The sequence below is a fragment of the Cryptomeria japonica genome, chromosome 7, assembly GCF_030272615.1.
Source record: "Cryptomeria japonica chromosome 7, Sugi_1.0, whole genome shotgun sequence".
Lineage (NCBI taxonomy): Eukaryota > Viridiplantae > Streptophyta > Pinopsida > Cupressales > Cupressaceae > Cryptomeria > Cryptomeria japonica.
In genome coordinates this window covers 43,656,106-43,669,941 of record NC_081411.1, presented here as the reverse complement: position 1 = coordinate 43,669,941, position 13,836 = coordinate 43,656,106, and the positions used below count along the sequence as shown (strand labels likewise).

General features: G+C 34.2%; 1 protein-coding gene and 1 non-coding gene across 2 annotated transcripts; both read right to left on the bottom strand.

Moving 5' to 3' along the window:
- Window positions 1-6,614: 6,614 nt before the first annotated feature.
- Window positions 6,615-11,871, bottom strand: LOC131046514 (disease resistance protein Roq1). The gene is made up of 5 exons (XM_057980275.2): window positions 11,135-11,871; window positions 9,892-11,032; window positions 9,519-9,785; window positions 7,398-9,386; window positions 6,615-7,207 (listed from the first exon to the last, which is right to left on the bottom strand). The coding sequence occupies exons 1-5, from the start codon at window positions 11,677-11,679 to the stop codon at window positions 6,827-6,829; spliced, it is 4,323 nt and encodes a 1,440-aa protein (XP_057836258.2). The 5' UTR covers window positions 11,680-11,871; the 3' UTR covers window positions 6,615-6,826.
- A 601-nt stretch (window positions 11,872-12,472) lies between these two features.
- TRNAE-UUC (transfer RNA glutamic acid (anticodon UUC)) lies at window positions 12,473-12,544 on the bottom strand. The gene has a single exon. It is a non-coding gene; the product is annotated as a tRNA-Glu (tRNA).
- Between the last annotated feature and the right edge of the window lie 1,292 nt (window positions 12,545-13,836).

Below are 13,836 nucleotides of genomic sequence, written 5' to 3'. Positions count from 1 at the left end.
TTTGAGCAAAAATTGTCATTGTTGTCAAAAAAGTTGTCAAGCAACTTCTACATTGCATCGGTAAGGTATGAAACTCGACGTTTTAGTGCTTTGGGATGCACGACAGGGGCATGCCTAGTGTAAACCTGCCCACCTAGACACGCTCGTGATGTTGGTTTGTGCACACGACAAACCAAATCAATTCTAGCCAATCCTGCAACTTTGCATTGCATGCAACTGACAGTTTTTGCAACAGGCGAAAAAATGCTACCAATCGAAAATGGCTCTGAGTCATACAGGCCATTGTAGAGGAGCCTCATGTGACCCCATGGGTTCAAATGGATCGACCATATGTGTCCTGGATTTGAAGAAACACTCCATCAAATTTTGACAATTTTTTGGACTCAGGGCACTTGAGAGATCGCACCGGTACGGTATGACTCTCGACATTCCAATGCTTTGGGATGCACAATAGGGGCATGCCTAGTGTAAACCTACCCACCTGAATGTGCTCGCGACATTGGTTTGTGTACACGACAAACCAAATCAATTCTAGCTAATCTAACAACTTTGCATTGCATGCAACTGATGGTTTTTGCAACAGGCGAAAAAATGCTACCAATCGAAAATGGCTCCGACTTGTCAAAAAAAATCTGGTTGTTCTTGTTCTGAATTAGAAGAATCTAGTTTTTGAAACAAAAAATGAAAAAACCTAATCAAAATTAATGAAATTAAATTCAAAATGTAAAACAAATTGAACAAATGAGAAAGAAAGACAAAAATAAACAAAAACTAACCTTGATCCATAGCTTGGAGGACACATCTAGCACCCCGTTCGCAGTTTAGGAGAAGAAATGGGTAAAAAATGAAGTAAAAAATGCCTATTCATGGGTAAATGAGACCCTATTTTTTTTCAAAAACTTTTTTTACCAGGCACCGCGTACGCGGTTATATTTGGATTATTAGCGCATACGCACTCATTTTCCTATGGGTAGCGCGTACTCACTCATTTTTCTAGGCGTAGTGCATACGTGCTCATTTTCCTAAAAGCAGCACGTACGCGCTATCCTCTCTAGGCTCGGGAAGAACAAACCTAAGCGCGTACGTGAGAATTTCAAATTTTAAAACTGCGTATGCACTGCTTGTTTTTCCATGTTTTTTTTGGGTGGTGTCCACTTTTTTGACCACCATCTTTGTGCACATACCCTACTCATATATATAAAGCTATCTTACTCAAAAGATATTTTTCTTGAGGGTCTAAGGGCTCTAAGTATGTGTGTGTAAGAGAGGAAAACTTCATGTTGATTACAAAGGATCTTGATTTTCTTATCCTTACTAAGGGGTTCATAGATAGTCTATATTGATAGAATAATATATTTCATACAAAAACTATCAATAGTTTCTATTTATTTTAGTAGATACCTCTCAAGGATTGTATAAGATGAAATATGACTACTTTTATTATCTATTTCAAGTATGCTATTTGGAAAGAAGATTAAGGTCTCAAAATGTGTTTAGATAAAGATAAGATAATTATTACAAATTAGGCTTGATGAATCTTTATATCTTATTGAATGGCTTATCTTTGGATGGAAGCACTTATAAAATATAGATGTCTTGTTGTAACCTTAATCATTCCATATATACTATTTGTTAGGTTTAGAAACCTTATAACCATATATAGATAAGGGGTAAATGTAATATAAGCTTCATAAGTATTGGTTGAGGATAACCTCTGACTATCTCGAAATGGCATAAGAATCTACATGAGTAAAAGGGTACATGTTTTACTAAGGGAACAATTAGGTTATTGTGTACTTTAGACCTAGTTGAGAATGCTATGTATGCTTAATTGTGTTTATCTAATCCTAAACTTGAAGTAATATAATGTGATCAATATCAATATTAGTTAAACATAAAGATGATAGAGTGTTGACCTTAATAATATTTTATAAGTTAGTGATGCTTGCCATAATTAACTTCTTCAAGAATACCTAATAAGGTGTAGATTATCCATGGAAAACAATTGACAAATACATTAGCCACATATTTTAAAGGGGTTATGTATAAGATTCTTGGAACTTGTGAGGTCGCATATATTAATTTTGGCATGCTCATTATTATATACTTATGTGTTTTGAATGCACTTGATTGTTCTTGTATACTCTTGTAATCTCTATATGCTCTTGTATGTATTTATGTGAACTCTCGTATGCTATTGTATGCACTTAAGAACTCTTGTAACTTTTCTATGCACATGTACATTTGTCTTAGCCTTTAAATGCATGGTTGTGTGTTCATTGTGTATCACGTGTGTATTGGATGGGTGCCGAAGATGGAACGAAAGGAGAGGGTAAGTCTTGACACCTAATTTACCTATCGATAGTCAGCATAAATATTTGGCCAAAGTGTTTAATCAATATGATGTATAAATATTAATTTATTTTCTTACCTCCTACCATATCATGAAAATCAGACTACATAGTCATAGGTGATATGCTTGTCAGATATTTTCATGTTGCGCCAAATTCCATCCATTGCTAGTTTCAAGTCACTAGACTTTTTCATGCAGGGTTAGTGGTTCTTCATGTTAGGAAGAACTCCAAGGAAGCGTAAATGTTTCGTGGCTGGGTAGAAAAGTGCTCTGGTAGTGTTCTCACCTGTGATGTAAGCGTGGAAGATAGATGTTGGGAGTCCCTAGTAGGATGATATTCAACCTTGTATTGTATATTCATAGTAAATAGACCTTATGGTCTATTGTAACTAAAGTAATTTTCTTATGTTTTGCAAATCTCATGGCTCATGAAATTTAAATATTGTGTCGAGTTATACTAAACAATTTGTCAAGTTATAACATTAAGTAATTACTTTTTGGTATAATGAGCATAAAGTATTAATTAGTAAAATATTTTCTTATTTATGTGTAATTATGGGTAAAATTGTTGTAATTCTGCAAATTATATATTTTGATAATATGGAGGTCATTACATAGTCACAACTGTCTTCAAACTAGGGCACCTAACAACTATGTCTAGCATTTTTTTTCCATTTTTTACATCTAGGTTTCTTTCTATATCATCTTTCCAAATTTGGCTTAATATTATTGGTGAGAAGACTCATTTTTCCATAATTAACCCTTGATCTCATACACACACTTCATAATCTCAATTCTATTAAAATAAAGGAATAGAATCCAAGTTCTCATATCTCCTATCATGACTTTAGTTGAACCTATCCATTTTCTAATGTTGTATAACAAAATCCTCAGATCTTAATTTGTAACCGTAGGCCTAGGATCTCATTTCTATACATATTAAAGAAAAACGTATATCCATACTTGAATGTAGAATGCTTTTAGTTTGCTGCTTCTTGATTGAATTGGAGTGTTGGAATTTAGGTTGATATAAAATGGTCAAGTTAAAATATTGATACCAAATTTTAAAAAGTAAAGGTAAACACTTTCAACACAATATTTTTGAGAGAATTTGGGCTAGATTAAGGAGCTAAACACCCTATTCCTCCCAAAATAACCTCTCTAAAAGAGAATTTTAGTATTGATTTTGTGATATTAGATCCGATCCTATTTTTAGCAGTTGATATGATCAAGTTGAGGGATTAAAGATGAAGTTTAAGAGTAGAATAAAACACAAATATTCTTAAAATCACTTAAGGGAAAGAAAACTTGTAGGTTTTAGGTAGCCTTTGAAACTATAAAGGGATACAATGTGTGAGACTACATTAGTAATCATCACATCTAGGTGATGCTCACAAAGGTGAAGCATTGAGGATTTCTAGGAGGTTGCCTATCTAAACACTACTTCAACCCAATCACATTTAACCTTGAATTTTCTTCTACTTTGAAGCTAAGTTAGTTTGTTACATCATTCAAAAAAATGTAGAGAGTGTTGTATCTTATGAACCATTCATCGTAGGGCCATTTTAAATCATCCACTAACAAGTCAGTGACATATTTTTGGTGGGTCAATTATGTTGTTTTACTAGGATTTAGCTATATATTTTTTTAGTAAAAATCAATGAATCATATTTCATCTATGGTGGTTCCCATGAACACATCTCATTAACATTTATAGTCCACTTAGCACTGAGTACATCTAGGTGATGATTATAGGGTGAATTATTTGGACTTCCTAGGAGGTCATACATCCTAATAATGTACTCTAAAGAAGACATTCTTAACTATGGTGTTTCATCCAAATCAAGACCACTTAGCTTACTATCCCATAGGAAAAGTGTTCATCATATGTTATTCCTTATTGATCATTTATCATAGAGCTCCTTTAGCTCATCCATTGATGAGTAGAAGATAATTCAAATGAATAAGTTTTCCATAAATACCACATAATTGAAGCTTGATAAATGATTATAACTTAACATACTAACAAAAAAACCTTGCATTTTCATGAATGTGATTAACAAATTGTAAATTCTATAATTTGACATGTATATGCATTACACTAAAAAAATTAATCATTTATTTCCAATCACTTTGAATGTCTAGCCAAAGTATATCTCATTTAACTATTTCATTTTCACATACATTGATTTTCAAATTATTTTTCAAATGGAAAAATAATTTGATTTGAGTATAAGTAAAATAGTCAAGGCTTTTCATGTAATTGTGATGTGTTTATTAAATACAAGTGAGAATGAAACCTTATACTTAGTTTATTGTTTGATGAATGTATATTGAAATAAACTATGTTTTTCTATATGGTAGAAAATTGTTTAGAATAGTCATTTATTTTAGAAGAATTTCTTTAACAAGTTCTCTATAGGCATTTTTGGTCTTTATATTTTTGTGATGTTTCTTGCATTGGGATAATTATCCTTTTTACAATTAATAAGACCCTTAGCCTCTCAACTAAAAAGGGCTCCTCAAACTTAAAGCTTTGAAATCCTTGAATATGAAAAAGTGAGCAAAGTATGATTGAGTGACTCTTTCAAGTGTACCATCCACTCAAATGCTAAGATACTTTTAAAATATTGGATGCACAAAAGAATTTAAATTACACTTGAAAAGTAATTTTAGTCTATATGTATAACATCAAACTATGACTAAAATGCACTTTATAGTTGTAGGCATGTTCCTAGCCTTCAATTGTCAATGCTATGTGAAGGGGGGAGAGTCATCTAAAATAGTCAAAAACCCTTATTACTAGATTTTAAATATTATAATTATACACTCCAAGTGCTACCTAACTACACTCTGTAGCTTACTTTCTATTATCAAATTTTACCAAATTTGATGTTTTGTTCAATTTTCATATCTATTTATGTAATGTAATTATTGCAATTATCTATTGACATGATCAATGCACAATAAGAGCGTGATTTCTTATTAAGACTTCAAAATAAATACAAACTTAAGAGTTCAAAAAGAAAAAAACTAGTTTAAAGAGTGTTAAGTGTGCAAACTTGAAAATAGAACTATATGTATAACCATAAAATAAACCATCTTTTATCATTAAATATTTTTAAAAAAATCATTTCTAAAAATGATACATGATAATTTTCTTGAAATTAACAATGATAAATAAATGAATATTATTCTCTTAGAACTTGTTTCCAGCAAAACCGCTCACATTCACCAAAAGAATTAAAAAATCTCAAACCTTTTGTTCACTAAATTTATTGGTTGATTTATGTGTATTGATTTTTTTTTCTATGGTACAAAATATCTTTTAATCATCATTTGATTTGAGGGGAATTTTTTATCAAGCCCTTAATAGCCCCCTATATTTTTGATTATGTTTCTTGCATTGGGAGAAATAACCTTTTTCAATTAATATGACTCTTACACTCTTAGTTCTAAAATGGCTTCTTAAACCTAAAAATTTGAAGTCTTTAAATGTGACTAAGTGAGCAAAGTATGATTAAGTGACTCTTTCAAGTCCACCAATCACTTAATATTTAGGGTATAGGGTTTATGCTACCGGCCTAATTGTTGTCTATAAGGTCGATGAGTTTTGTTATTGTAAGAGTTGGCAAAAGTTGTAATACTTTTAAAATCTTGGATACAAACAAAGACTTAATCAAATGTGAAAATTAATTTGGGTCTAAAATTGACATGAAATTGAGACTAAGATAATTCAAAAAAATCTAGCTATGGGATCCAAATGTTCCCTAACTACACTTTATAGCTTACTTTCTATTGTGAAATTTTAACAAAACTTGCATTCCGTTCAATTTTGATATCTATTTATATAGTATGCTTATTGTATATATATACCTATCAACATGTCTATAACACAATCAATATGATCACTAATTAATAATAATAATATTTAAGTTACCATGTATAGCTTCAAGAATCAACTGTGTGAATATTTTTGCTCGACGTTTCGGATCAATTGATTCTTGAAGCTGTACATGTTAACATTATAGCCTGTGGAAATCATATATCTACAAGAGTTAAATTGTCAAAAAATCTTAACAAATTAAAACATTGTTAAAATTGTAAACTTCAAAATAGAATTATATAGATTGCCACAAAATAAATCATCTTTTATCATTAAATATAATAAATAAAATTCAGTATATATTTTAATTTTATAATATTAAAAATAATCAATAAATAATATTCATTCTCTTTTAATAGAAGAATCTTTCTTTCATACCAACGAGCCACTCACATTCACCAAAAGAGCTAAATTTACGATTAATTCCGAAGAGTTCGGAGAAGATTGGAGAGGAGTGCATGTAGACCGTTCCCCATATTAAAGAAAATAATGGACAGCTCTCACTAAAAATGATGTAGACCGTTGAACTCTATGGACAGCTCTCACTAAAAATGAATACTTTATAACAATTTCCAAGACGACTCCATTTATGAATGATATAGCTTATCAACAATTGCACGTAACACATGCACGCCATTCCCTTTTACCCAAAAACCCCCCTTCAATATTTCACAATTCCTTAGAGTATGACGCTCGGAGTTCGTAAAAACCATTCTACGAACTACCATTGTAATTATCCATTCTCCTTGTTGCAACTGAAATCTAGGGTGGAAAAGTTTATTTACCTCTTCTACCGGAGAAGAGCTATCGACCTTTATCACAAGGCATATAATGAATGCATCCATTGGCCTGTCGCCACTAGTTAGTGGATAGGTTTCAAATTCAGGAAAGGAGAATTGGTTTAAAGTTGACTCTGCTCCATCCACTGCCCTTCCAATCAAAACAGTGGTTAAAAATGGCTGCACATTCTGTAATAACAGACAAAATACTTTCAGTTCATCGTCAGTAATTTCTTTTCAATTACAAATCACTTAACTTACGTAAATATAGAGTGTCTTGTAAGAACGGAAGAAAACACAAATCTGATAACCAATATTCAAAAACACACCAAATTGATATTTACGATTCCCTGATAAAAAGGAGGATTGAAATAATTACCTTCAACTTACGAATGGAACTCCGTATTAGTGCATTGCTGCAATAACAGAGACTCATATTGTCTGATACATCCCATTCTTCAATACCTGATATGTTCTGGAGTTTCTCACAGCTGTGAATTATGATGCTCCACAAATAGCCCAGTCTGTCAAGATTCGACACCTCTTCAAGCTCAGGACAATTTATAATACGCAACTGCCCAAGCTTATTAAAGTTACCAGACACACTTTTCAAATTTTGACAACCATCCAATTGAAGAGTTTTGAGCTTTCCACATCCATCAATTATAATCCTCTCCAGGCAACTCAGACCTGCAAAAATTGGTAATTCCTCAAGCTCCGGACATCCCCGAATGCTGAATTCTACAACTTCCTCACAATCAAACTGCATTGTTTTCAAATTTTGACAACCTTCTATTTCAAAATAATTCACCTTTCCATTTCTATGGAATGTCATTTTCTGGAGACAATTCATACCACTGAGACACAAGTGATCAAACTCTAGCTTCTCACAATCACAAATTTCCAGTTGTGCAAGATTTGCAAGATTAGATAGTCCTAGCACACTTTTCAAATTTTGACAACCATCCAATTGAAGAGTTTTGAGCTTTCCACATCCATCAATTATAATCCTCTCTAAGCAGCTTGGGACTCTGAAAATGAGCAATTCTTCAAGCTCCGGACAGCCCCGAAGGTTTAATGCTACAAGCTCGTCAGAGCTAAACTGGATTGTTTTCAAATTTCGACAATCATCCACTTGAAGACATTTCAGCTTTTCACATCCATCAATTATAATCCCCTGCAAGAAACTTGGCCCTCTAAAAACTGGCAATTCTTCAACCTTTGGACAGCCTCGAATGCTAAATTCTACGAGATCTTCACAGCCAAACTGTATTGATTTCAAAATTTGACAACCATCCAATTCAAAATATTTGAACTTTACAAGTGTATCAAATTTAATCCTCTCGAGACACTTGAGACCACTGAGAGACAAGTGATCAAACTCTTGCTTCCCACAGCCACAAATTTCCAATTCTGCAAGCTTTGCAATAGATATTCCTAACACACTTTTTAAATTTTGATAATCATCCACTTGAAGACATTTGAGCTTTCCGCATCCATCAATTATAATCCTCTCCAGGCAATTTGGGCCTCTAAAAATTGTCAATTCTTCAAGCTCCGGACAGCCCCGAATGTTTAATTCTACAAACTCGGCAGAGCCAAACTGTATTGTTTTCAATTTTTTACAACCATCCAATTGTAAATATTTGAACTCTCTGCATCCATCAATTATAATCTTTTCCAGGCAACTTGGACCTCTGAAAACTGGCTCAAACTCAAGCTCCAGACAGCCCTGAATGCTTAATTCAACAAGCTCTTCATAACCAAACTGTATTGTTTTGAAATTTTGACAGCTATCTAATTCAATATATTTCACCTTTACATATTTATCAAATGTCATCCTCTCGAGACATTTCATACCAGAGAGACACAAGTGATCGAACTCTAGCTTCTCACAATAATAAATATCCACTTCTACAAGCTTCAGAAGATAAGATATTCCCAGCACACTTTTCAACTTTCTACAGTAACCGATTGTGAGCCTTTCAAGACAGCTCGGATGAGCAAGCCTTAGCTCCTCAAGGTCTGGACATTGAGTAATCCTTAACACGACAAGATTTGTAAGATGAGATGTTCCTATCAATCTTGTGAGTTTATTACAATATAGAATAGTAAGTGACTTTAAGCTATTTACACTTCTTAAATTTACTTCCATAAGATTTCCCATGTATTCAAGTGCGATCGAGTCAAGGCTGGGATAGTGAATTCCACTAATTAATATCTTGGACATAAAATATTCACCGCTAATCACAAGCTTTTCAAGGCTTTCGAAAAATCCATTTTCTAAACTATCTGAAATTCCTGATAAATCTGGAAACTCTTTCAAAGAGTTTTCATAAATCAGCAGCTCTTTCAAGCGGGAAAGTGCCTGAAATTCAAGATAAAATTTAAGTAAAGATTTCAATGATTTAAAAAAATAGTTCAGAGGCAACCATAACATAAGGAATTCCACAATACAGTTTTAAGGGAATTTAATTTTTAACATAGAATATCAAAATACCTCTATGTTATTCTCCCACAACGTTTTGAGCTGTCCAGAGTGGATTTCTAGATGATGCAAATTTTGAAGAGGAATCCATGAAGGAATACTTGATTGTTCCGTGGAATTCCCTTCGATCTTGAGCCATAGCAAGGAAGCTGACGTCTCAAAACAATTATCTGATTGGCCTAAAAAGAATGTAACTTGAGAACCAATGGACTTGTCAAAAATGGAGTGGAAACACCTCATATTGGTTTTGGTGAGGACATTTTTGAAACCCATTAAAGCCTGAAGACAAAGAAGAATCTCAATTTTCCATTGATATAGCTAGTCACAAGATAAGATTTGTAATATTACAGTATTAAGAAGAAATTTGAGAGGATAACAGACATACCGAAGATTTCAGATCTTGAGGACGCCACAGGCGTTGGGGAGGGCTGAGCTCAAGTGCCATTTCTCTTCCCAAGTCCCTCAGGTGGTCATGCATTCTCAATAAAATTACATCTCCCCGAATCTCGTTGATTTCTTCCACAAGGCATTTATCTTTGAGTGTCTCCAGTGCATGTTGAGCATTCCATCCCGATGCCTCCCATACTCTTTCGGCTGTACCCTTAGATCTGCCCACAAAAAAACAGGCAATATCCATGAAAACCTGTTTTTGTTCATCATCCAATGCCTCAAAGCTTATTCTCAATCTTTGCTTTACATCTCGAGGCAGCATCATTCTAGCTTTAATCAATTGTGACCTCCAATAACTGTGAGCTCTACCATGGACATGTCGGCCGAGAACCTGGAGAGACAGAGGTAGCCCTCCACACACGTCTACAAATTCATTAACCAGTGACTCGTACCCAGTACATGGATGGGATTGGCCAAAGGCATGCCAGCAGAAGAGTTTCCTCCCGTGGTTTTTATCCATTCCTTTTAAATTATAACCAAGAGTTATCCCTGAGGTAACAAGTACCCCAACGTCTCGGGTTGTCACAATAACCAGAGCTTTCTTTATGCCAGATTTTTTAAAGATATCTCTGACCAGTAGAGCGTTTAACTGCTGGACATGATCGATATCGTCTACAACAATTAGGAAGCTTAAATGCCCAGGGCTCCTTTGTAGATTATCTTTGAGATAGCTTGTTCCTTCTTCTGTACTTGTGAAATTCAGATGATGTGTGTCAAAGAGATCTTCGAGAAGCTTAAGTTGCAAAGAAGGTAAGTTGCTTCTCGCAGATGCTTCTCGCACATCAAACAGAAAACTTGCACTAGAATAATTAGACTTCTTTCGGTTAAACAATTCTTTGGCAAGAGTTGTCTTTCCCAACCCACCCATGCCAAAAATGCCAACTACCACAACCTTATTCTTCAGAGTCTTCAGTCTGCACTGGTTTTCAAAATCTTGTACAAGTTCATCAAGGCAATGCCTTTCAAAATCTTCCACAAGGTTGTTAAGCCCCACTGGATATTCAGCAACATGTAAACATGTTTTCCTATTTACCTCTTCTTGCACTGCTACTATTATATTTTTACAGTCACTGAATCTTTAAAAAACGAAAGAAAAATTACATAAGAAAATAGTTAACCTCATTTGAAGGAACAAAATACTTATACGAATTACAACTACCAAAACACAGAAATGTTACCTGTCAAATTCTTCCCCAGCTATTAATGAAAGTGACTGAAGAGCTTCTTTCCACTGGTTCTGCTTGTCCAGGTACCTGCCCTTTTCCTCATATTTCTTGAATGCATCAGCGTATGCTCCCTTTTCAATGTGGCGGAGGTCACTAGGCTTCACTTCGTAAAACACAGGAATAATTTTGGCCTGGCTGTTTAACATGAGAACTAGCTCAGCCAGGCACCAAGGTGACTCTGCATATCTTTTGGAAAAGATGGCTATGTGTACCTTAGCAGAGCGGATGGCAGTCTCGATGGTAGAAGGAAAAGAATTTCCAAGTTCCTTCTCTTCCTTATCAAGAAACGCCCGTATTCGCAACTGCTGAAGAGAGGTGTAAAGCTGAGTAGCCAAAGTTTCTTTGACATCGGGGCCTCTGTGATTTATGAAAACATCGAACAATCTTGAAGATTCAGAAACCTTTCTTCTTTTGCCAGCAGGTTCTATAGCAGAGAAGGCAGTAAATTCCTGATTTTGTTGCTGAGATGATGAAGAAGACGCCATTGATTCCAACATTAATCACTCGTTGAAAAAAGAAAGAAAAAAAAAATGCAGGGAGAAATAGATTTGATTGCAGTATACAGAAAGAAATACGAGCTCATATCAAAAGAGGAGGGCAGAGTGAATTATATTTAATTAAATCATTGTCCAGGCGAATTCAGCCCTTTCCTCGAAAGAACGAGGAAAAGAAATTAGACAAGCGCCGACCTGTGAAAGGAAAAGTGAAGGAAAATGCTTTGGGTGTAGACAACTCACTACTTGGACGAAAAAGATTGGTTGAGAGACTTGAGTGCGTTTGGGACCCTTTTGGTGCCGTGTTGAGTAGGATAAATAATGCAACCAGATTTTCTGGAAGATATAATATTTTGTAGAAAATTAGAGATTTTATAATAATATCATAGAAGAAAATATTTTTTAATAGTTAAATTAGTATATTTTTGTTAATTTTAAATATTTATGTTGATAAAGTGGTTTAATATATTGATATATAGTATATGTTACTCTTAAATTTATTGAAGAAGAAGACTATTCTCTAGAGTCAGTACACCCACCCGGGAATTATAGCGACTGTGGGGTTGGGTGGGAGGTAAGATTGTGACCCATTCATTGAAAATGCACGCCCAAATGCAGGCTTATTAATTAAGAATTTGAGCGGCGTTGCGGACCTACTATTCCGAATTGACCGGAAAGCATAGATCGCCTATGGATTGAACAACCCCAGGATGTTATTTCCCTACCATTCCGAATTGACCGGAAAGAGCTTGTCGTGCGTGTGCTCAAACAAAGACTGGGCGGCTGATTACTAAACTATCCCCTACGGGAATCGAACCCGTGTCTTCGACATGAAAAGACGATGTCCTAACCACTAGACGAAAGGGACCGGCACGATAATATATTTGAGGGCGGGCAAGACGTCGAACGCTCATAAACGTGCAGAGTGGCCCCGGCCGAACCGATGGGTATAGATTCTATCACACCGAACCCCGGAACCGGGAATCCCGTAACTTCGGGAGAAGGGGTGCTTTCCCATCCATGGGAAAGCGGCACATACCAGGGGGTAGCGACTGTTTCTTAAAAACACAGGACTCTGCCAAGTAGTAACACGATGTATAGAGTCTGACACCTGCCCGGTGCTGGAAGGTTGGAAGGAGAAGTGTAGCTTCGAATGGAAGCCCCGGTAAACGGCTCTGGAGTTTGTAAGAGGACTTTTTTTTTTTATGAGAATTAAATAAAGTATGATCAACAATTCGTGTTTTGCTAAAAGGGAAAGGTCAAGTATCATAAAGGACCAAATCAAAATGACATGAATGATTATGTTACATCTTTCCTATGTTGTTTTCTTGATCAAGTATGGTATTTCCTTCATGCTATTTCATATTTAATTATTCATAATTTATCACATAGATTTAATAACTTAATTAAAAATAAATTTAAAATAGTGTAAGGTCTAAAAGTAGGGATAAATAAAATGTAAGTTGTAGACTTTAAATTTTGTACCTTGGTGTCAAAATAGGAATCGGGTTGACCTTTCTTACATCTTTCAAAATTTTGGCACTCAAGACTATCTCTTTATAACCCTCTTGTGACTTTTATTAAGGATGGTGGACATTTTGATTACCAATTAACTATTGAAATTTAAATACGGAAGCTATACTAAAAATTATAATTGATTCATATATTCAAAGTAATAAAGGATTATTCCTAAATGTTTTTGAGTGTTTTCAGCCATGGTAGTATTTAGTTTTATTTTATTTCCGTTGGGGGAAAACTTCATGAGATCTATTTTATTGTACTTGCAGGGTGATGTATTAGATATATGCATGGAATATAATAGTTCAATCACATTCAACTTAAAATATCTTCATTATGATTTTCCTCCAATTCTTGCACTCATGTTCAAGATGGATGTGTGAATACTAATCGTTGTAATATTGACTTCTTTTAGTTTCATTTGACCATTTAAAACTAATGAACGTAATTAAAATTAATCATTTTCTATTCTCTTATGTTTATTTTATTTTTAGTTTATTTTCTCAAAACCTCTTACCCTATTTTTATATTTATTGTACCAATCCTAAGCTTAAGAAAGACTAATCAAATGATGTAAATTTTATATTGTGAAAAGATTGAAAAACCATCTCTTCTCAAAATAAACATCATGAGTTAATGAGG